This window comes from Manis javanica, chromosome 1 (genome assembly GCF_040802235.1).
Source record: "Manis javanica isolate MJ-LG chromosome 1, MJ_LKY, whole genome shotgun sequence".
In the NCBI taxonomy this organism is placed as follows: domain Eukaryota; kingdom Metazoa; phylum Chordata; class Mammalia; order Pholidota; family Manidae; genus Manis; species Manis javanica.
Genome location: NC_133156.1, coordinates 151,961,399 through 151,984,403, shown reverse-complemented (window position 1 = coordinate 151,984,403; position 23,005 = coordinate 151,961,399). Strand labels below are relative to the sequence as shown.

Sequence of the window (23,005 nt, the reverse complement as noted above, 5' to 3'; positions counted from 1 at the left end):
CCACCTGCTCCTCTCCGTCTGGCTCCCGCAGCTCAGGCCCGCCCCTGCCTTACCCTGCCACCCCGCTCCCTCCCCCTGCCCTGACAGGTGGGGCTCTGCCTTCTCTCTCACAGTCTGGGTCCCTCACCCGTAAATAGAGACAGTTCAGCTCCAGCCCAGAGAGAGCTGGTCCATGTGGAAGGTCTGGAGCAGTGGCCTGGCCTGCACCCGTGCTGTCTGTGGGGGGTCACCTCTGTAGGGACCCCTTGTCCAGGCGGGGCTGTGGCCTCATGTTCCTGTGATGGGCATCTGTTCCTTGGAAATCCTTCCCCTCCAGGGCACTCTGTGTGTGCCCCCAGGACTAGGAGCCCCGGAAGCAGTGTGGCAGCAGAAAGGCCTCACCGAGTAACCAGATGTTGTATTTTGCTTCCAGGATCTTCCCCAGCTTCCCTATGGCAAAGCCGTGCACAGCTACGAAGGGAGGGAGCCTGGCGACCTCAAGTTCAGCCAGGGGGATGTCATCGTCCTGCGGCGCAGGGTGGACGAGCGCTGGTACCGTGGGGAGCTGCAGGGTGCGCACGGCCTCCTGCCCACCAGCTACATCCAGTGTGTGCGGCCCCTGCCCCAGGCCCCGCCCCAGGGCAAAGCACTTTATGATTTTGAGATGAAGGACAGAGACCAGGACAAGGACTGTCTGACCTTCACCAAGGTAAGAGGGGCCTCTGTGCGCCTTCCACAGGAGCAGTTCCCAGCCAGGAGCCTGGCCCCACCTTCCCTGCATGGAAGCCTGGCTCCTGCCTGGAGCTGCCACCTCCCTGGGTCTCAGAATGGGAGGGAGCCAGGGTTTCCGCTCCCTGAGTTTTTATTAGGTGGAATGAGATGCCCACAGCTGGGCAAACGGCTCCACAGGAGCTACAGGGTGCTTGGTGGGTCACAGGAGCAGGGTGCTCCACCATCCGAGGCATGGTATCCATGTGATGACTCTGGGACCCAGGAAAGGAGCCCTTTCGGGACTCACCGCCCTGCAAGGGCACTCACTGGGGAAACACCACAAAGGCCCCTTCCACTCTTAGGGAAAGGTCATTGGGCCCCGGAGGGAGGCACACAGGTGTGAAGCGGCTGGGTCAGTCTTGCCAAGAGGCACCTGGGGTGGCGGCAAGCTAAGAACATTCCCCGTGGAGCTACAACAGCTGCCAAGGGCCTAGCTTTGGGCCGCCCGTCGCAGGCCTCAGGGGTTGTAAAGCATTCAGGGCACAGAGGCGGTGGCCTCAGGCCTTGCTGCTCCCTTTGGAGCCGAGACCCCCAGGTCCCAGGCTGTGTGGATGGCCCTCCTTCTCACATCCCTGGGCAGGGAGTGGCGGGGGCAGTGTGGAGCCTTCAGCTGGTGGCAGTCACCTAGGGTCCGTCGTCTGCACACGTGTTTCAGCATCACTACAGCTGTGTCCCTCACCAAGGCCAGCAGTGGACCGCCTGCTCCCGGTCTCTCCTCCTTCCCTCCCTCCACCCCTGCTAGCTCGATTGCACACACATACAACACAGTCGTAAATAATAGAGCTACAATTCTAACTGAAATCTCTGACTTTAAAGTCCACGTTCTGTCCATCTCTGAGAGGCCATTCTTGCCCTTTGTCTCTGTCTCTGTCTGTCAGTCTCTCTCTCCCCATCTGCTTTGTGCAGAGCTTGGCTGTGGTGCTGCGCTCTCTGGAGGGCTGCTGGAGGACTGCGCACACCATTTCTTAGCAAAACTGGCATGTCCTGTGCACGGCTGCTATTTATGTCTCATTCCATTGCTCCGCCTGACAGTGAATAATCTGTTCTTTGTTCAGAAGTCCACTCTTCCTTCCTTCCTTCCTTCCACCGAGGCGTTCTGATGCTAGCTGCGATCGTCACCTGGCTGCCGTAGCTTCCTAGGAGCAGATGCAGGCCTCTCTCCTACTCTCCATCCCTGCCCCTCTCTCTCTGAGGCCTAGGGTGGCAGGTTGCCCGGAGTGCAATGGCAGACAGACAGGACCCCACTTGGCTCCCTGTGCAGCCCAGAGGACACTGGAGAGCCTAGCCCAGGGGAAGCCGTGGGGCCTGCAACGCCGTGTATCATCGCCCATGACCAAGATCAAGGGCTCCGTGCCCTCTCGGCGTCAGGTGGGCCCAGGAGACAGGGTCTGTTGTGGCTCTAGCATTCTCTGAGCACCCCTAGCTCCAGGGACAGACACAGGCCCTCCCCACCCTGAGCTGGGAGAGCCTCTCAGCTGAGAGCTGCAGAATCTGGAGCTCCAACCTCTCCCGGTGTGAGCAAAGGCCCTCCTTTGCAGCCATGGCCACGGCTGGCTCCATTTTGCGAGCCTCTGCCTGGGACACTCAACTCCAGGTGGAGATCAGAGCCCCTGGACAAGAGGACAGAGGGGCATTTGCCCACCTATCAGCAGTGTGAGCTGGCCCCAACTCTGCTGGGAACTGTGCTGTACCCAGGGACACAGGAAGGCTAGCTGCCCTCCTGGAGCCTGAGTCTAGACAGGGGCCAGGCCAGAGCATTTCAAGGAATGAGTGTTCAAAAGAGTTTCAGAGAACCCTGAGCTCTACTGGTCACCCAGGGGCAGACTAACCATTTAGTAAGGCTTCCAAGATATTCAGTGGTAAAATTTCATGTTGGGTATTTCAAAGAAACGTTAAAGTGGTCCTCCGGGAACTAGTAGAGCTCTGTTAGGCTTCCCCAGACTCGTTAGTGGCTGGCATTGCTTTTACTTTAGATATATTCCAGGGGTACCGTGACCACCCCTGGGGTGAAGGAGACCACTGCTGAGGTGGGGCGTGGTCATGTGGGCTCACTGGAGAGGGGGCATTCAGGTGGAGATGCAGGGGTCTGGGGTCTCCTGTTACAGACCGTGGTGCTGTTCCCGCAGGAGGCCATGTAAGAATGCAGTGTTGTAGGATGTTTTCCAAGGACTTCCTTTTCTTGAATCCTGTAGGTTAATGTAGAAGCTTGCAGACGTGTGGGTATGATTCCCAGTGAAAGTCACGCTGGACCACCCCCACCACGCTCACATACCCGTTCACAACCAACGCCACAGTCAATCTCCCACCTTGGACTGGGGCACAGCCACCCCTACCATGCACCTGTTCTGCCCACACCTCTTAGCCCTAAACATTCCCAAATCCAGCCTCCGAATCACGTGGGTGATGTGCCATGACTCCCCTGCTCTGCTTACGCTTCCCAGCACCTGCACCACTTGGCCTGGGGCTGCCCTCCCACACACTGATGGGACTCGTCCCGTGCCTGGGGTGCTGCATCCTCTGCCAGCCTCAGCTGCTGTGCAGCTTGGGCAGCCACACGCTTCTCTGTGCTTCGGTGCCGCTGGCCCAGTTCAGCTTGGCTTCTCCTGGGAACGTTTTGTTGTTTGATGTGTTCCATTCTGGAGTCAGCAAGGAAAGAGGGGTCTCTAAAATCTGTGGCTGGTGCTAACTTACCTTTAAAAAGCATCCTTGTGATGGGATGGATTGATTGGGTTTCAGAGGCATAAAGCAGGGGAATCAAAGCAAGATTTTTACCTTTGGTGTTGGCTTTTGAACAGTCCTGTTAAAATCACATTAATTAAAGTAATTCTAAAACCAAAGTCTTACTTCCTTTAAGCAGAGGATGCATAATTACTTTTTGTAAAGCAGCTATAAAAAGCTCATTTTGTGACTTATTAAAGTCACGCTCCAAAAAGCTGTGACTGTGCAAATAAAAAGACTAAGGGGAGAAGCACTGCGGCCCTAAGCCCTGTCAGCTGGTGCCCACAAGCTTGCACAAGGCCTGTACGTGTTCTGCCCTCCACCTGCACAGGAAAGGCTGGCTTTGGGGGGCACGTGCCTTGGTGCAAGGACTTTGTGGCTGGGGTCCCATGTACAACCCTAGCAAAACCCTCACCCTTGTCTGGCCAACAGCTCCTCCTCATCCGGGTCAGGGCACTGGCACCTGCCTTGGGATGTCAAGGTCTAAGGGAGCCATGCAGAGCAGAGTGCTGGGCTCAGGGCCTGGCAGGCAGAGGGACCTTGAGTCCCATTCTTTGGGTGGCAGCTTACTCCACATTATGTTCACGCAACACAAGATTTCATGTGTATCTATTGACCCCTGTCTCTGTGACTTCCAGCTAAGAGGATGTTTCATCACCTTGCCAGACAGCTGTTTTGGATGTGAAGGGCCAGGGCCTGCCCTTTGGCAAAGTCACTGTAATGCTCAGAAATCCTCAAAGGCTCAGGCAGTGCCCGGCCAGCCGCAGAATCACTTCTGCTCTGGACTTGCAGCCGGGACCCAAGCTTACCACACCGGCCTGTATCCCCACCACAACCACCGTGTGGAGAGGCCACAGAGCTTGTGGGCACGGGGACAGCCCCCTTCTCATCCTTGTCTCACCCCCGAGTCCTCCAGGGCCTAAGGGGTACTTTGAGTTGGCAAAAACCCTTTGCCGGTGTCCCCTTAAGGCCCTTCCATATGATCCTGTTATGCTGCTGAATGTTTAATCATCACTTCCCCAAAGTGTGGGGCTTCTCTGTGAATTAACCCAGCAGTAATCCCCAACTGTGTTCTGACCAGGGCACAGGCTTTGATAAAAATCAGATGTAGACAGAGTTTGGGCTACAGAACCAGGTAGACGAGGATTCAAATTATGACACTTTCAAATTGTTATATGGTGACTTTGGGACATTTACTTAGCCTTTGAGTTTGCTCTTTAACTGTAAAGTGGAGTTGATAATAGGGTTCAATGAGCTCAGTGAGAACTGAGCTCAAATAGACATTCATTTGTTCTCTGCCCTCTGCTTCCTTCTTGTTTCAGGAAAAGTTGTTGTTGTGTCAGATACATACCCCTTTTATGTTAGCCCAGATGCTCACAGGAAAATGAACATCCTCCCTAAGGTGTTTAATACTTGCCAAGCTGAAAATTTCCAGGGCTAGTCAGCTATACCTTTCTGGTCCTGGTGCCTACAGCTCAGGCCCTATGTCACCTCTGCTGCTTCCGGGGGGTATTCAGGAAGCCCTCAGGCCTGGAAGCCTTGGGAACCAAAGTGGGTTGGCGAGGAGAGCCACAGCTCCTGCTCTGTTCTCTCCCCTCATGGCCCCGCCATGGGTGGCCCTGGAGAGGGTGCCAGAGAAAGCCAGCCACCTTCTTGGCTCTGGATCCTGGGCCCGTCCCCCACTGGGCAACAGCCAGGCACCTCTGTGTGCCGCTGGGCCTGTGTGGAGAGGGTGCCTGCGCTACGGGGATGAACTCAGAGCTCAGAGGAGGTGACGGGGCAGGGGGACAGCCAGGGCTGCTAAAGGATGTCCTGCCCAGGCCCCTCTTCTGACATCAAGATGGGAGTCACAGAAACTACAACAGATCACTTTGGCTTGTCGGTGAGGCTTGGGGAGTATCGGAAGCTGTGTCAAGAAATATTTTCAAACCTGTCCAGAACATGAGCTTGTCTCCCGGGACAGTCCTTTCACTGTGTGCCCTACTCCACTGTCCTCCAGCTTTCTGCAGGTGCCCCCCAGCATATTCTCCCCTCCGAGGCTGGAATTGGTGAGCCTTTCAACCTGTGCCAGCCTGTGCCGCCCCTGCCCAAACCCCCGGCCCGCCCTCCTCAGAGCCAGCATCAGAGTCTGCACTATCTACTGGGCCCTGACCCAGCGCCCACTGGCCTCCCGGCTTCTCTCCAGCTGAGCCTGTGGCTCCCCAAGTCCTCTGTGGCTGCCTCCCCACAGCCTGCATGCCCCCCCGCCCCCCGCCCGCTGCCTGTCTCCAGCATGGGACAGTGGGGGCACACAGGCTCTGAGTACGTGTCTGACAGCGAAGGGTGCTAGGCCTCATCCCAGCAGGGGGTCAGCCGGTCTTGCCGTGGCCTCGCCGAGATGCTCACCCAGGCTCTCGCGCAGTCCATTCCTTCACTCCCAGATTTATCAACCCCAGGTTGTGTGCTGGGCGGGCATGGGGCTGTGCCAGCCCACTGGGTGGGCACAGAGAGCCCCACCCTCAAGTGCTACAGTCCAGCGGCTGTATCTGGAGAGGGCTCCTCAGGGCACCTGCCCTCCACCTTGCTGGAGGGTGTGGGCACGTGTGGTGTGTGCAGCCCGTGTATGTGCATGTGTTGCACATGCATGAGTATGTGTACGTGAGGTGGGGAGAGCTCCAAGCACTGAAGAGGGAGCCGCCTCTGGCCTCAGCCTCTCCACCTCCGCCCGGCTCCCCTCAGCCCTGGGCCCAAGAGTCCGGCTCTCATGTGTGCCACCTGCTTTGAGCAGCTGAGGCCTCTGGAGTAAGGACAGGGTGATGGAACGGGCCGCCGGAGCAAGCCCCAGGGCCCTGGGGAAGCGTGGCTGCCTGGGGCCTCAGCAGGACAGTAGGGGACCCGTGGCTGCTGTGATTCCATTAAGAGCCTGCTGAGAACTGCCCTCCGCTGTCCCAGGAACAGTGCTGTGTTGTTGCAGCACAAGGCTGAGTGGGTGCACTGCTCCTACGTAATTGCCCCTTCTCTCTGCGAAACAGTCTGTGCCTGGCTAATGCTCCCAGGAGGGCCATGTGTGACAGGCCAGGTCCCCAGGCACGTACCCACCCTGAAGGTGCTCCCTCCCAAAGCCCTTGACAGCAGGTGCAGGGGGCAGGGTGGGAGAGGCACTCCAGGGGCATCTGCGTGCAGTGCATGGCCCTTACAGGCCCTTCTGCGCCTGTTCTAGGCATGTCTCTGATGTTGCCACGCCCCTCACTTCAGAGTGAGGCATGAGGCCCTTGGGGGCCGGCTTACCCAGAGCTCTAAGGAGCCCCATGAGCTCCTCAGTGACCTGGTCTTTCAGGGGGAGCCTGATGTGTGAACTGTAGCATTTACTGAAATGCACCTTTACGAAGGCACTGAAGGACAGTGCGCTCCGCCAGCCGCCTTAGTGGCAAACAAGGGCTTCCTTGCGGCACAGATACACCAGCCTCGAGGCAGGTCAGGAAGGTAGAGCTTTAGTGTGACCATCTGTTTGTCGCTTTGCTTTTTCCCAGGTAGAAATGAGTGCACAGACTCCAGGAGAATTGGGCAAATGAATTAGAAACACAGCTTACGAGCCGCTGTTAGGTGGTGGGCCTACCAAGGTACCTGAACCCTCTGAAAACATGTTACCCACTGAGCCTCGGAAAGAAAGCCATTTATAGCCTTTAATAACCACATTGCATTCACAGCCCAGACATACGCTCATTTGGGACCACCCTGAGACCACCTGAATACAAAGGAGAGCTGCTGCCATATCGCAGTGGCATTCATGCATTTTCAGAGCTTGGACATGTCAGGAATGGGGAGAGCAGCCTGTGGACGTCTGCTGGCCACAGTGGTTGTGAGCACTTTACATGAAACCTATGAATGAGATGGAGTCATGCATCTGAAAGTGAAATGCCACAATGGAAACCACTCCCATTCATAAAATCTTCAAATGTTGCCATTCATAGAATACCTTGAGTGGCCCAGAAATATGTCCACTCTCTGATATCAGTGATGTATATGGTATCCAATTAGATTGTGTTTGCTTACCTGCATCAGGCAAGGGCTGGAAGACCAGGGCACACAGGTAAAATCCTGCCCACCTGCTGCATTTCTGTAAATAAAGTTTTGTTGGCACACAGACTCCTTCATTTATGTGTTGTCTCTGGCTGCTTTCATGCTAAAACAGCAGAGCACAGTATGTGACAGGCAGTAAGGCCAGCAGATCCTGAAATGCTAACTGCCTGGCCCTTTCTAGAAAGTCTGCCCACCTTGGACAGACAGCATGGCTCAGTGGAGGCCATCCATGCACATGGTGGTTCCTGGCACATCCCCTGGGCATGGCTTTGTCCTGAGGTTGGGGCCAGCTGCCACATGGAGGGCAGTTTGCAGGAGACCATTCTCTATGAAACAGCAACTGAAGCCATCCAGCCGGGCAGGTCAGCTGTGCCACTGCCGTAGATAAGCCCACACAGCATTTGGGGAGTATGTGGCTGCTCATATTCCAAAGAAGCCATGGAGCAGGTCGGTCTCCTTTCCTCGTTCCGAAAGCACTGGCTCCAGGTTTTTGAAATGCGACAGCAAATTGGAATCTGATGCAATCCAGCCATGGGAAAGCACCCACTGCGGCCCTGGCCCTGTGTGGGGGACAGGTGTCAGGACGGTTTCCTAGCACTGCAGATTTCAGGCTGGGGACATGCTGGAGTGGACACTCTTGCTGCCCAGCACTCAAATGTTCTCACTGGTGGTCATCTCCATTGTTTGAGTTGGGTGGACACAGAGCTGCAGGAAGCGCCCCTCAGCTCTCACAGGCACTTGGTGACCCCTTCCTGTGTGCAGCGAATGACTATACACACAAACAAGCATGCTTCCAGCCTAGTCTCTCCAACAAAGAGCATGCCACAGCAGTAGGAGCATTCTAGACCCTTCCCCTGGCCTGAGATGCCTGCAGCCCTGAGACCAAGAATCACCCCCATCACATTTTAAGTCAGATCAGACACCTGCTGCCAGCTGCCACCAAGCCACAGCTGGGACCTCAGTGGATTGGCATTTGATGGGCAGATGGGGCTGTGCGGGCTCCACCTGCCTGTCTCAGAAGCACGTGGGACATGATTAGATTTTGCACCCCATTGTATTCAGGTGGGAGTTTTCTGTGCTCACATTCTATTAGGTGATGTCCATCTCTGTATCAGCAGGCCTTCCCCACCAGGTGCTGACCTCTTCCTGAGAAGGCATCATTTCCTCCACATGCCTAGCACTTAGGTAGGGGATGCTCATATACTGGCAGCTGGATGAGGCCAAGTTGGCTCTGCTTAACACTTGGAGTGATGATAGATTCCCTGGCCTAGGAGGCAGGCTCATGTTTGGACAGGTGCCCCATGTGGAGCTGTGTCCTCTTCTCAGTAACTTGGAGCCCTTAGTGCTAATCCCACCCTCCTGGGTGACTCAGAATGAGCCCAGCCCTTCAGCTTGGGAATGAAGCTCAAAGACAGTAGTCATGCCCCATCCTGCTGCCCCTCATTTCCCAGGCTCAGCTATCCACCTTTTCTGGCTCTCTGTGACTCGATCTCAGGCTGTTCACATAACGGCTGGCTTCCTCAGTATGGGATCATGTATATCAGAGACGTGTCAGGACCAACTGCAGTACTTGTGTGCTGTGACTTGTCCACATTGCATGAACTATTACCTTTTAAAAACACCTGTTTATCTAAGTATAGCATAATATACTAATACCATTGATCAAAATCATGCTGCTTGATGATTGGAGATATATTTACATATATATGTAATTTATCCTTCTAATCATTACCCAGGGGAGAAACAGTGGGATGCCAGTGCCCCAGGCCCTCCCTTCTGTCTTCTAACATCATAGATGGACTGTATCTGTTCTTGAACTTCTAATAAATGAATCATGCAGAATTTGTGTGTGTGTGTCCAGCTTCGTTTTCTCTCAAATTATATTTGTAAGCTCCACCTATATTCTTACAGGTGCTTAGTTTGTTCATTTTCATCACTCATGTTATTAGCTTTTTTAAAAAATAGACTTAATTTGTAGAGCAACTTTGACACCTGAATTGAGCAGAAGGTACAGACTTCCCATATGCCCCCTGCTCCCCAACACACATTTATTACAGTTGATGAACCTACACTGACAGATCATTGTCACTCAAAGTCCATAGTTACATTAGGGTCACTCTCCGTGTTGCACATCCTGTGGGTTTAGACAAATGTATGGTGACATGTGCCCACCATTATAGTTTCATACAGAGTAGTTTCACTGCCCTGAAAGCCCTCTGTGCTGCTGATTCCTCCCTCCCTCCCCCCAACCCCTGTCTACCATTGATCTTTTTATTGTCTCCGTAGTTGTGCATAGTTTTGCCATTCCCAGAATGTCACACGATAGCTATGCAGACTTTCCAGACTGGCTTCTTTCACTTAGTAATAAGCATTTAAGTTTCCTCCATGTCCTTTCATGACTTAATAACGCATTTAGTTTTAGAGCTGGATAATGTTCATTGTCTGGATGTACCACAGTTTATCCATTCACCAACTGAGGAGCATCTCGGTTGTTTCCAAGTTTTAGTGACTTTGAATAAAGTTACTATAGTTATTCTTTGCATGGTTTTGTGTGGACATAAGTTTTCAGCTCCTTCGGATAAATACCAAGGAGTGTGAGTGCTGGATTATAAGGTAAGAGTATGTTTAGTTTTGTAAGAAACCACTAAACTGTCTTCCAAAGTGTCTCTACCATTTTTCATTCCCACCGGCCATGAATGAGAGCTTCTGGTTATCCACATCCTTGTCAGAATTTGGTGCTATCAGTGTTCTGGGGTTGCCCTCTAATCGGTCTGTAATGACATCTTGTTTTAATTTGCATTACCTTAATGCCATATGATATAGAGCATCTTTTCGTATTACTTGCCATCTGTGTATCTTCTTTGTTGAGGTATCTGTTAATTATGGCCCATTTTTAAATTGGAATGTTTGTTTTCTTATTGTTGAGTCTTAAGAGTTCTTTATCTTGGATAACAGTTCTTCATTCGATGTGTCTTTATGGTTTTGTGTTTTATATTTAGTCTGTGATCCATTTTGAGTTAATTTTTGTAAACGGTGTAAGGTCTGTGTATGGATTCATTTTCAGCATGCGGTTGTCCCCTTGTTCCAACACCTTTTTTTGAAAGACTGTCTTTTCTCCATTGTATTGCCTTTGCTCCTTTGCCAAAGATCAGTTTCTTTATTTATGCAGGTCCATTTCTGGATGCTCTGTTGTATTCCATTGGTCTATGTTTACATTTCTGTCAGTAATATCACACTGTCTTGAGTACTGTAGCTTCAAGTAAGTCTTGAAGTTGCATAGTCTTTGTTCTTCTCTTCCAGTATTATATAGGATTTTTTTCCTGTCCATATAAATCTTAGAATCAATTTGTCAATATCACAAAATAACTTCTGGAGAGTTTGATTGATATCGCCTTGAATGAAGTTGAGAAAAACTGACATCTTCACAATTTTGAATCTTCTATCCGTAAACATGGAACATCGCTCCTTTATTTTGTTCTTTGATATCATTCATCAGTTTTGTAGTTTTCCTCCTGTAGCTAAGTATTTCATTTTTTAGGTGGTAACATAAACAGTATTGCATTTTTAGTGTCGAATTCTACTTGTTCATTGCTAGTATATAGAAAAGTGTGTAACTTTTGTATTAATCTTATATCCTGCATCCTTGCTATAGTTGTGTATTAGTTTCAGGAGTTTTTTGTTCTTATTGATTCTTTCAGATTTTCTACATAGACATTCATGTCATCTGCAAAGACAGCTTTATTTCTTCCTTCTCAATCTATATACATTTCCTTTTCTTGTCTTATTGCATTAGATAGTATTTCCAATATGTTGAAAGGGTGTGGCTAAAGAGGAAATCTTTGCATTTTTCCTCATTTTAATGATACACATTTTACTGTTACACATATTAGCCATAGGCTTTTTGTAAATGCTTTTTAAGTTGAGGAAGTTTCACTCTAATCCTAGTTTACTGAGAAGTTTTTTTTCTAATCATGAATGAAGGTTTGATTTTGTTAAATGGTTTTTCTCTATCTATTGATATAAGGATATGATTTTTCCTCTTTAGCCTGTTGATGTTATGAATTAGCACTAATTGATTTTGGAATATTGAGCCCGCCTCACATATCTGGGATAAATCCCACTTGATAGTGTTGTATGATTCCTTTTATACCTTATTGGATTCAATTTACTAATATTTTGTTAAGAATTGTTGCATCTATACTCATGGGAGACATTGGTCTGAAGTTTTTCATTTTTTAAAAAATTTTTATTAAGGTATTATTGATATACACTCTTATGAAGGTTTCACATGAAAAAACAATGTGGTTACTACATTCACCCATATTATCAAGTCCCACCCATACCCCACTGCAGTTACTGTCTATCAGTGTAGTAAGATGCCACAGATTCACTATGAGCCTTCTCTGTGCTACACTGTTTTCCCCTTGATCCCCCACACATTGGTCTGAAGTTTTTCTAAAGCCTACTGTGTCTTTGTTTGGTTTCACTATTAGTGTAATACTGGCCTCATAGAGTTGGGAAGGAAGTAGTACCCCTGCTTCTGTCTTCTGGAAAAGATTGTTAGAGAATTTGATACATTTCATCCCTAATATTTGGTAGAATTCATCAGTGAGCCCATCTGAGTCTAGTGGTTTCTGTTTTAGAAGTTTATTAACTATTCAACTTCTTTAACAGGTTATAGGCCTATTCACAATAGCTATTTCTTCTTGTGAGATTTGGCAGATTGTGCCTTTAAAGGAATTGGTCTATTTTATTTAGATTATCAAATTTGTGGGCATAGAATTTTTCATAATATTCCTTATTATCCTTTTAATGTCTACCAGATCTGCAGTAGCGCCCCCTCTTTAATTGCTGATATTAGTAATTTGTATCCTTTCTTTTTTTTTTATGGTTAGCCTGATTAGAAATGTATCAATTTTATTGATCTTTTCAAATAACCAGCTCTCCGTTTGGTTAGTTTTTTTTCTCTATTGATTTCCTGTTGTCAATTTCTTTGATTTCTTCTCTAATTTCCAGTATTCCTTTCTTCTGCTTGCTTTGTATTTAATTTGCTCTTCTTTTTCTAGTTTCCTGAGGTGGAAACTTAGATTACTGATTTTAGATTTTTCACCTTTTCTAATATATGCAACAATATTATAAATTTACCTCTAAAAACTGCTCTCACTGCAGTCCACAGATTTTGGCAAGTTGTGTTTTCATTTTCATTTATTTAAAAAGAACCAGAATTTCTCTTAATATTTTTTCTTTGACCCAAGTTTATTTAGTATTGTGTTAATTTGTAAGTATTGTGGAACTTCCCAGTTATTTTTGTTATCAATTTATAATTTAATTCCATTGTGGTCTGAGAGCAGACATCATATGGTTTCCATTATTTTAGCTTTGTTAAGGTGTGTTTTGTGGCCCACAAATGGTCTGTCTTAAATGTCCCTGTGAGCTTGAGAAGGATGTGTATCGTGCTGTGCTTGGATGCAGCAGTCTGTAGATGTCTGTTCTGTCCAGTTGACTGATGGCTGGTGTTGCCTTCAACTGTGTCCTTGCTGATTTTCTCTCTGCTGGATCTGCCCATTTTTCTGATACAGGGGTTTTGAAATCTCCAACTATAATAACGGATCCATCTATTTCTCCTTGCAGTTCTACAAGTCTTGCCTCATGTGTTTTGACTCTCTGCTGTTAGGCACAGACACATTGAGGATTGTTATGTCTTCTTGGACAGTTGACTCCTTTATCATTATGTTATCCCCCCTCTTTATCCCTGATGGTGTTCGTTGCTCTGAATTCTGCTCTGTCTGTAATTAATGTAGGTACTCTCACTTTCTTTTGACTAGTGTTAGCAGCACAATATATCTTTCTTCATCCATTTACTTTTCATCTATAGGGATTTTTATATTTACAGTGGGCTTCTTATAGTGACATACAATTGGGTCTTGTTTTTTGATCCACTACCGGAATCTCTGACTTCCAATTTGTGCATTTAGACCATTGACATTCAAAGTGATTACTGATATTATTAGATTAATATTTACCATATTTGTTTCTGTTATCTATTGCCCTTTATTTTGGCCCCTATTTTGATCTCTCATTCTTTTTTGCCTTTTGCATTTTTAATTGAGCAATTTATAGCATTTCATTTCTCTCCCTCTTAGCATACCAGTTGTATACCTTGAAAAAGAAATTTTAATGTTTGCCCTAGAGTTTGCAATATACAACAATTACAAGTTCACTTTTAAATAACACTGCACTATTTCTTAGGTAGTGAAAATACCTTATAATAATAAAACAATCCTAACTCCTCCCTCCTGTCCTTGTATCATTGCTGTCATTAACGCCACTTATATATCAGCACACATAAGATTACACATATATACACATATGTATATGATATGCACATGAACATCATTTTGAACCATTACCTGTTAGACCAATTAAGAATAAGAAAAAATCTTTTATTTTATCTTAACTTAATCCTTTTCCAATGTTCTTCCTTTTTATAGATTCAAGTTTTTGACCTATGTAACTTTCCTTCAGTTTAAAGAACTTCTTTCAACATTTCTTGTAAGGCAGGTTTACTGGCAACAAATTCTCTCCATATTTGTCTTAGAAAGTCTTTATTTCTCCATCGCTAATTGAAGAATAATTTTTCAGAGTACTGAATTCTAGGTTGGTGGATTTTTTTGTTTTTTGTTTTTTCTCAGTCTTTTAAATATCTCAGTCCACTTTCTTCCTTCTTGCATGATTTCTGAGCAGTCAGGTGTAATTCTTATCTTTGCTTCTCTATATGTATAGTATTTTTTGCCCTCTCTGGCATCTTTCAGTATTTTTTCTTTATCTTTGATTTTCTATAGTTTGAAAATGATATGCATAGGTGTAGGGGTTTTTTGGAGGGATTATTTTGGGGTGGTTTTTTTTTTTGGCCTTTTCTTACTTGGTGTTCTCTGAAATTCCTGATTCTGTTGTTTGGTATCTATCCGACATTAATTTGGGGAAATTCTCAGTCATTATTGTGTCAAATATTTCTTCTGTGCCTTTCTTTCTTCTCCTTCTGATATTCCCATTATGCATATGTTACACCTTTTGTAGTTGTCCCACAGTCCTTGGATATTCTGTTCTCTTTTCTTTTGTTCTGTCTCAGTCTTTGCTCTCTTTGCTTTGCAGTTTTGGAGGTTTCTATTGTGATATCCTTTAGCTCAGTGATTCTTTTGTCAGCCATGTTCTGTCTACTAGTAAGTCCACCAAAGACATGCTCTGTTTCTGTTGCAGTGTGTTTGATCTCTAGCATTACTTCTTGGTTCTCATGTATGTAGACTTTCCATCTCTCTGCTTGCATTGCCCATCAGTTCTTGCATGCTGTCTGCTTTACTCATTAGAGCCCTTAGCATACTAATAAGAGTTGTTTTAAATTTCCCATCTCATTTCCAACATTCCTGCCATATCTGAGTCTGGTTCTGATGCTTGCTCTGCCTTGCATTTTCTAATGTCTAGTAATTTTTTCTGACATCCAAACATAATGCTCCAGGTGAAAAGAACTGCTGTGAACAGGTCTTTAGTGATGTGGTGGTGAGGCTTGGGGAGAGGGAATACTTCTACAGTCATATGATCCTTTTATGCGGTCTCCATCCTCTAAGGGGCTGTACCTCCAGATAGTGAGGTCCACCCATGCATCTCCATCCCCCTGCTCCTCAGGTAGGATTGCTAGGTGGTCTGGGCTTGGGTAGGGTGTTGGGTGGACAACACCATATTCACTTAACCAACCCTTATTGCTGTCCATTTGTCTCTAGTTTTTCTTTAGCTGAACACACACTGTAATAAAGGTCCTCAGAGTTCAATCTTTTCACACATCTCTTAGTTGCTTAGGATAGAGTCTCTAGAAGTGTTTTTGTGAAATCAGTGGGTATGCAGGCTTTGAGTTTTAATAGAAATTGCCAACCTGCCTGCCATGAATTTATATTCATATCAAAATTGATAAAATGCCTATTCCCTGCATGCTGACCAACACTGAGTTGGCTTTATGTTCATCTTTGCTAATTCGATAGGCATAAAAGAACAAAGAAAAAGGAATCTTTTGTTTAAAATTATATTTTTAAAATTATTAGTCAGGCATAATATTTTTAAATGTGTTCAATGGCAATTTTTTTTTTCTTCATCTGAGTTGCCTGTTTGCCTTTGGCTGATTTTTTTCATAAAGTATTTGTCTTCTTTTCATATTGTGACTTTAAGTATTTATATAGTAGAATAGTAAGTCTTTGTCTCTAAAATATTCTGCAAAAATTTTTCTAGTTTGTCTTTTTGTTTTGTTTTTGCTGTTTTTAGGCTTTCATCTTTCAGTTTAGAATTTCATCTTTCTGTAGCCAAATCTTTGTTATCATTTCAAAATATGATAGCTCAAGATTAAGCATCTGTTCATATTTTCTTTTGGACATTCAAATTCTTTTTTGTAACATTTACATTTTTAACCATTATGGAATTTATTTTAACATGCACAGTGAATTAGAGAACTATTTTTTAGTGGTTAGCCAATTTTAATCACACTTTCTAACTGATTATTGCTGGTAGAATAGAAACCCAGTGATTTTTATGCATTTGTTTTAAAATTAACAGCCCATGTCAATTTACTTACTCTAATTTTTAGTTGATACTCTGTTTTTCTAGGGAGAAAATTGTATACTCTTCTTCCCAGTATTTATAGTTCATGTTTTATTTTCTTTTATTCTTCTTGGCTCTAATTTCTAGACCAGTCTTAAATAATAGTATGAATATTATGGTATTTTCTTTTTTTTTAAACCAAATTATCTGGTATTTTCTTCTTTTTTAATATTATAAAATTGAATGTCTTTTTTGTTTGTTTGTTTTTGATGTTGGAAAAAACTCTGATTTGTAGGAAGCCTTTAATTCCCTTTCCTTTTGCATGATCAGCAGTCTTAGGGGCCTTCCTTCAGCTGAACCTGACTTGAGTTCCCGGTGGCCTCAGGGCTCACCTGGTTGTTAACCTGTGAGGTGAACAGGGTGTGGGAGTCAAGGGGCTTCCTCTGTGCACCTCTCCCCAAGCCAGGTGGTCACATGGGCCCTCAAGGCTGTCGGCAAAGGTGCTGAGCATCTGCTAGAAGGAAGTCCTCATCAATGTCCTTCTGTAGCTTGAGCCAACTACCTTGGATGGCAAAATGGAATGGTTCCCTTACAGTGTCCTTCACATTTTTATGGCTTACATCAATTGGGGAAAAAAACATGCTAAGGTCATAAATCATTTTATAATTTTTGTATTTCTTAAAGCTGGGAAATTGGGGCTGAGGACAGGGTGAATCAGGGATGTGACTGTCCTTAACCCTTCCCTGTGCTCCTGGGAGACAGAAGTTTGGAGAACACTTTGGGGTACTCCCTACACACTCATCCTTGGCTCTCCCTCTCTGTGTCCCAAAAGGCATACCCAGTTCCCATTAGATCATTCCGCCTCAACCCAGATGAACACCCCAAACCTGTGCAGTCCCTCAGTTCTGAGAATTCCTGAAGTCTACTGGCCTGAAATGTCCCTTTGCTACTGAGAGGGCCCTACAAGTCCCACATTCCTGCTTGATGCTAAAGTGTCAAGGGCTTGTTGGGAAGGCAGACGGTGCATTCACACCCAGCTGGGGTTGCCTGTGAGGCTGCCTGGCCATCAGTGTCTCAGCACAGTGTATCCCAGATGGCCAGCTGGTCTCCTCACAAATTCTTGAGGGACAAACAATAGAGAGGTGATGTGTGGGCTGCAGTCGGGGTGGCCAGGAGCCCTCGGGGGTTGCTCTGTCTGCCGCGGGTGCCGAGGAAGGTTGGTGAATGGAGAGGGAGCCGGGTGCGCCACCAGCTTGCTGTCATCCATGTCACCTCGTGACCCTTGCTGCAGCCTCCCGCCCCTGTCGTAGTCCCGCTTGCCTGGCATCCCTTTCAGTCTCCCCACCACCCCCATCATTAGGGTCCGCAGCTCACAGCACCTGTGGAGGCGTCCGGCCTCTTGTCCTGCCGTCTGTGTCCGCTTTGTGTGTCTGTACTTGGTGCTGTGGGGGAGGTGGAGAAGGCAAGAGGGTTGCTCAAACCTTTACATACCCACAGTACTCAATAAATGGGGTCAGATTGGATCGTTGGATCATTTTTTTGTTCTTTGAGGGAGCCAGAAACTTGAAAAGTTTTAAACTAGCTGAAGTTAGATTTACTCAGCATAATTTTGTTAAATAAATACTTCATTCATAATTATTTGTTTCATTAAATAAATTCATTAAATAAACAAATAGTAAGAGCACAAATTTTAACATATGTACTACTAAGTTCCCCTGCTTTCCCAGTCGAGGTTCTTTGCAGCTCTGATCAGCACATAAAAGAACAGGAGAGAAGCCGGGCAGGAGGCAGGCTAGCGGTTCTCATGTGTCTGATCTTGGAATGGACCGGAAACTGCTCTTTGAATCATCTTCACGTAGCCTCAGCAGCACTAACAGGCCTCTTGTTCTTTTGTGTGTCCACGTGTGTGTGTCTGCGGTGGGCTGGGCAACCCCAGGATGAAGTCCTGACCGTGATCAGAAGAGTGGATGACAACTGGGCGGAGGGGATGCTGGGGGACAAGATTGGGATCTTCCCACTCCTATACGTGGAGGTAAGGCCACCAGACCGCCGCCTCTTCACCTCATTGCATGCTTCCCCAGAGCGGGCTGACCTACCAGGACTCCCTTTTCTAAGGAAAAGCCCACTCCACCATGATCTAGGGGTGGCCAGGGCTGCATCTGGGGCCTCCCCAGTCAGGAGGACGGAGGCCTAGCAGGAATCTGCAGTGTGCCTGTGGCTGTCACCCTCCTGAGTGCTGTTCCTGCACCAGCGTGTGTGCTCGGAGTGGGCTGAGGCCGGCAGGGCCGGAGCTGTGTGGGCGGGGTGCCACCAGGTCTGGCACACAGGAAGTCCCCGAGAACCAGCCCTGGCCTGTACTCCCCAGGGTTCGCCCTGTAGCCCATTGGTGAGAAGCTGAGACCCCTGTGTACACTGCAGTGCTGTCTGGTCTCTCCTGCTCTTTCCCAGCTCCCCTGCCCCCACCACACTGGACAGCACCCCTCAGTTCGCCCAACAAGGCCTAGATTCCATCCAATCCCCTTTTCTCCCTCCCTTCCCAGATCTCCTGGGCCATCAATATCTCTGAAGACCTTTCTCAATTTAGAAATGATATAATGTGATTTAATGTATAATGCACAGCCATTGCACTGCTGAACACAACAGTAAACAGAGTCCCTTACAGAATGCACTTTCTAATGTGGGGGGATGACAAGAATAGGTCAGCTGTATTAACACATTATAACGTGATACCATAATGGAGAGAAAAATGCAACAGGAGAGGGGACGTGTTGGTGAGCATTCCAGACAAGGAACAGCCAGTGCAAAGGACCCATGACAGGATGGTGCCAGGCTGTCAGGGAGTACGAGAAGGGCCAAGGGGCTGGCCCAGTGGGCAAAGGGACAAACAGCAAGAGATGAGGTCAGTCAGGTAAAATGGTCAGGTCAGAGCATGAAGACCAGGAAGCTATAGAAGTGCTTCTGGCCTGATGGTGTGTCTGGGGTCTTAATGCGTCACTTTGGCACCACTGCTGAGTTCATATTGAACGGAGGCCATGAGTGGAAGAGGAAATAGGTGGTGAGGCCATTGCACTGTGCAGATGACAGATGAGGCTGGCCCAGGCCAGGGTGGCAGCCATGAGGTGAAAACCATCAGATGCTGTGTGCTAAGGGAACCAATAGCATGTGGGGATGGGTGGTATGGGACATTTCAGACCCCAAAGGGAGCCACAGATTCCTCCCATTCTGGCTTGAGCTACTGGAGGGGACAGATTGCCATGAACAGAGATGGGGCAGAGGGCGCAGTGGGTGGAGCATGAAGAAGCTAGGAGGTCGGTCTGGGCTGACAGCCAGAGGTGTGGGGTGACTGAGCAGGATGTCACATGGGCAGGTGGCTGCTGAGGAGAAAGCTCACAGGGGTTTGTGCTGGAGATATTTACTTGGGGCCTTTGTCCTACAGACAGAATCAACCTCCCAAGTGCAGACCGGCCCACCCACAAAGGGGTACAGCCTGGGAGGAGGCCAAGAGCAGGCCTCCCAGCTCCAGCCTCCCCATCTGTGTCTCTTTAGAGGAACTCCTGGCCCCTCCTACCCTACCCCGGCCTCCCCCAACTGATCCGCCCTCCTCGTTGCCACTGAAGTTCTATTTCTCTCAAACCTGCCGGGCCCGGCACCCCTACCAGCCCAGCCTCCCTCTCCCATCCCAGCGTAGCTCCTGCTGCTCATGGGTGGTGATTTCCAAGCCTGTCATGAAAGGCAGAGATCCTGCCCAGCCTCCCACACCCCAGCCCCTCTACATGCACCTTAGATTCCAGCCACCTGAACCCCACCACGCTTTTTCCAAGCCAGGCTTCTGTGCAGGGACCTTCCTCACTTTCTGAAACCCAGTTCAAATGCTCCCCACCCATGAAGCCAGTCACTGAGCCTTGGTCTGCTCATGGGGAGGGGCAGGGTTCCCAGCACCTCCTAAACCTCTCCATGACCCCCACTCAGGACCTCACCTTGCTCATGTTAATGTCCCTAGTGTTCAGCCAAGTGACTGCACACAGTGGGCACTTAATGCGTGTTTGCAGGAGTGACAGCTTTTCAGGAGATTAGCAGCCCAAGACGTGGCCAGGTGCCTTTGTGGGTTTAGCCAAACATAGCGGCTGTCCAGAGCCAGGGCTGCTGGGGGCTTGGTGCAGGCTGGGAGGGCGAGCTGTGGCTGGCTGGTCTCTAACTTTGAAGAGAAAACACGAGGCACTCAGAGGGTGCAGCTCTGGGACAGACCATCTCAAAGCAGCAGGAAGAAGCAATCGCCTTGCCCTGAATTTTGAGTTGACCACATCTGTACGGGCAGACCCAGCCTCCCCTCACAGCCACATCTTTGCTGGCACTGAGTTCCCCTCCCCGGGGGAGCTGAGGGAGTGGGCTACCGGGGCATCCCTCTGCCTGCGACATTCTCGCTGCCTCACTCAGCCCCCACACACTCCGAGGAGACCCCTGGCTCCACCCTCCCAGCTCCAGCCTCCCCATCTGTGTCTCTTTAGAGGAACTCCACCCTGCCTCTGCCTAGTGAGGGCTCCTCTGTTCTCGCAGCCTCTGCACCACCCAGGCAGAGCTTGGGGTCATGTGTCCCACCCACAGAGAGCTCCCTGCAGGCCAGGCTTCATCTCTCCTCACGTCCTCAGGGCTGGGTGCCCAGAGAGGAAGGGTGCAGAGATGTGTCAGCAGGCAGACTCACCAGGTCTGTGTTACACCAACAAGCAAATGCACAGAGACTGGTGGCGGCAGAGGCAGGTGGAGACATCTGACAGAGAGAAGCCCCTGTGCAAGGGAGAGCTGGGGCTGTTCTCCTGCCCACAGGCAGGACTTGTGGTAGACAGCGGCAGTCTGTCCCGCCTCTTTTGTATGTCCTATGTTGTTATTTAACTTAGACATGTTAATGTGTTTCTTGTTTTGTGCTCTGACATGAGTAAGGAGATGAGCCTCAGAGGTGTGGGTAAATGATCAGTGGGAGTGGGCTCGCCTGGTGTTTCTGATAACCATTTACTAGATGGCACATGTAGGGACAGTGGCTGCCTCTGCCACAACATGAAAGGGGTGGGTGGGCCCTGGTGTGGCTGGGCAGCCATGTCTGGGGAAGCCTCTCCCTGTGCACAAGGTGAAGCACTAGGAGAAACCTCAACCTGGATGGGGGAAGGGTCTTGACTCTGGATGAGAAAGAAGTCTCGAACAGGTCGGACAAGTGTAGGTAAAGAAGAATTTATTAAACCAAGAGCCACAGGGAATGGCAGCTGCCTTGTAGGCAGTAGAGAACAGGAAAGTCCAGAGGGAAAGAGGGAAAGTTCTTGGCCTAGGGAAGATTCCCTTGCCAACTCCTGAAGCCAGAGTCACCTAGCATCCTGTGTCTGCTTGGATCTGCACAGCATGGGGAATAGACCCTACCATCCCAGGATTTGGGGGAGCCACAGAGCACAGGATGGAGTGAGATTATGTTTTGAGAACTTCCTGAAGAAAGAAGATTTTCAGGCAGGCTACTAAGAGCAGACCATACAGCTGCATTTCCATCTGGGTCACCCAGGAAACAGAAACATGCAGGCCCAAATCTGAGCTCTTAGCAGCTCCTTCTTACTTAGACAAAGTGAAGACTTGGAGATAAAATGAAATAGCAAAGAGACAAAATGCAATAATTTGAGCAGTAAGAAAGCTTTATTTGAAAGTATGCACTTAAAGAAAGTGCGGGTATCCTCAGAGAGGAGAAGCATGGAAAATTTGAGGATTCTGTCTTTCACAGCTTTCAATAATGGGGCAAAGGGCAGAGAGGAGTGTTGGGCATAGGCTAGACTTGTGGTCTCAAGATGCTTATCTCTGGTGAGACACTGTGTCTCCTTTCCTTTATTATCAGTCCTCCAGCTAATTCTGCTAAATAAACCCAACACAAGGGATTTATTTATCCTCTTCTTCTTCAAGATAGTGGTTACCCTCAAAGAATGGTGACACATCAGTTAAGGGCCTGGTGAGACAGATATAACCAATCTTCCTGAAAAAGAATTCAAAATAAAAGTTGTAACCATGCTGGTGGAGCGGCAGAGAAATATGCAAGAGGTAAGGGAGTGAAGAGAGAAGATTAAAGATGGCGGTGTGAGAGGTGAGACAGAGGATTCCTCCTAAAACTGAATATAATACGAAAATATAATTCGACTAATCCTGCAAGAGCAACAGGAAAGAGGGCTGCGCCAAACTGCATACACCTGGAGGAAAGAATAACCCTCACGGAACAGAGTAACGTACCAAAGCCATGGCCCAGCGGGACCCAAGCCCTTCCCCACCCCAGCTCAAGAGCGGGAGGAAGAGAAACAGAGCAGGGAGGGAGTGGAAGGCTTGGGACTGCTGAATACCTAGCTCCGGAGATCTGCTCTGGGAGCACAAACCTACATTTCATGGTGCTTTCATGGTATTCTTGTGATTAGGGGGTTGGAAAGCTAAGACAGACAGAATACCTGGAGAGAATGAGATTCCAGCCACTTGTAGAAAACAGGGATCCATATCCGGCTGCTCTGGGACAAAAGAAAGGCGGGCAGTCTGTGAGACTTCCTAACAGCAAGAGGGCTGCTAAAGGGGCAAGGACTGCACAGAGCTTACTGCTCAGGAGAAAGGACAGGTACAAAATTGTCCAGGTGCACTCTGCCCAGCAGGTTAGGAACTTTCTCAACCCTCAGGCACTCCAGCTCCCTGGCTAGATACACAGCTCAAACAACCCCCTCCATGATATGCAGCCTACTGTGCCTTTCTCCCAGCCAGCCCCACCTGGCTCACAAACCAGCAAACCCTACCCTGGCATTAGGCCATCCAGAGGGAAGCCCCATCTACAACAACTACAAACAGAAAGCATAGAGGCTTGTACCTGTGTGCCTGGCCCACTGGTTCAGGCAGTGGAGGC

General features: G+C 48.2%; 1 protein-coding gene across 3 annotated transcripts in view; it reads left to right on the top strand.

The window, feature by feature from the left end:
• Positions 1-23,005, top strand: part of SH3RF3 (SH3 domain containing ring finger 3) — a 371,490-nt gene that overhangs the window by 194,576 nt on the left and 153,909 nt on the right. For all 3 annotated transcript variants that reach the window (XM_037015534.2, XM_037015529.2, XM_037015533.2), the window contains exons 2-3: positions 413-688; positions 18,044-18,139. In XM_037015534.2, coding sequence (XP_036871429.2) covers positions 413-688; positions 18,044-18,139 — 372 coding nt within the window. The remainder of the gene's footprint in view (positions 1-412; positions 689-18,043; positions 18,140-23,005) is intronic.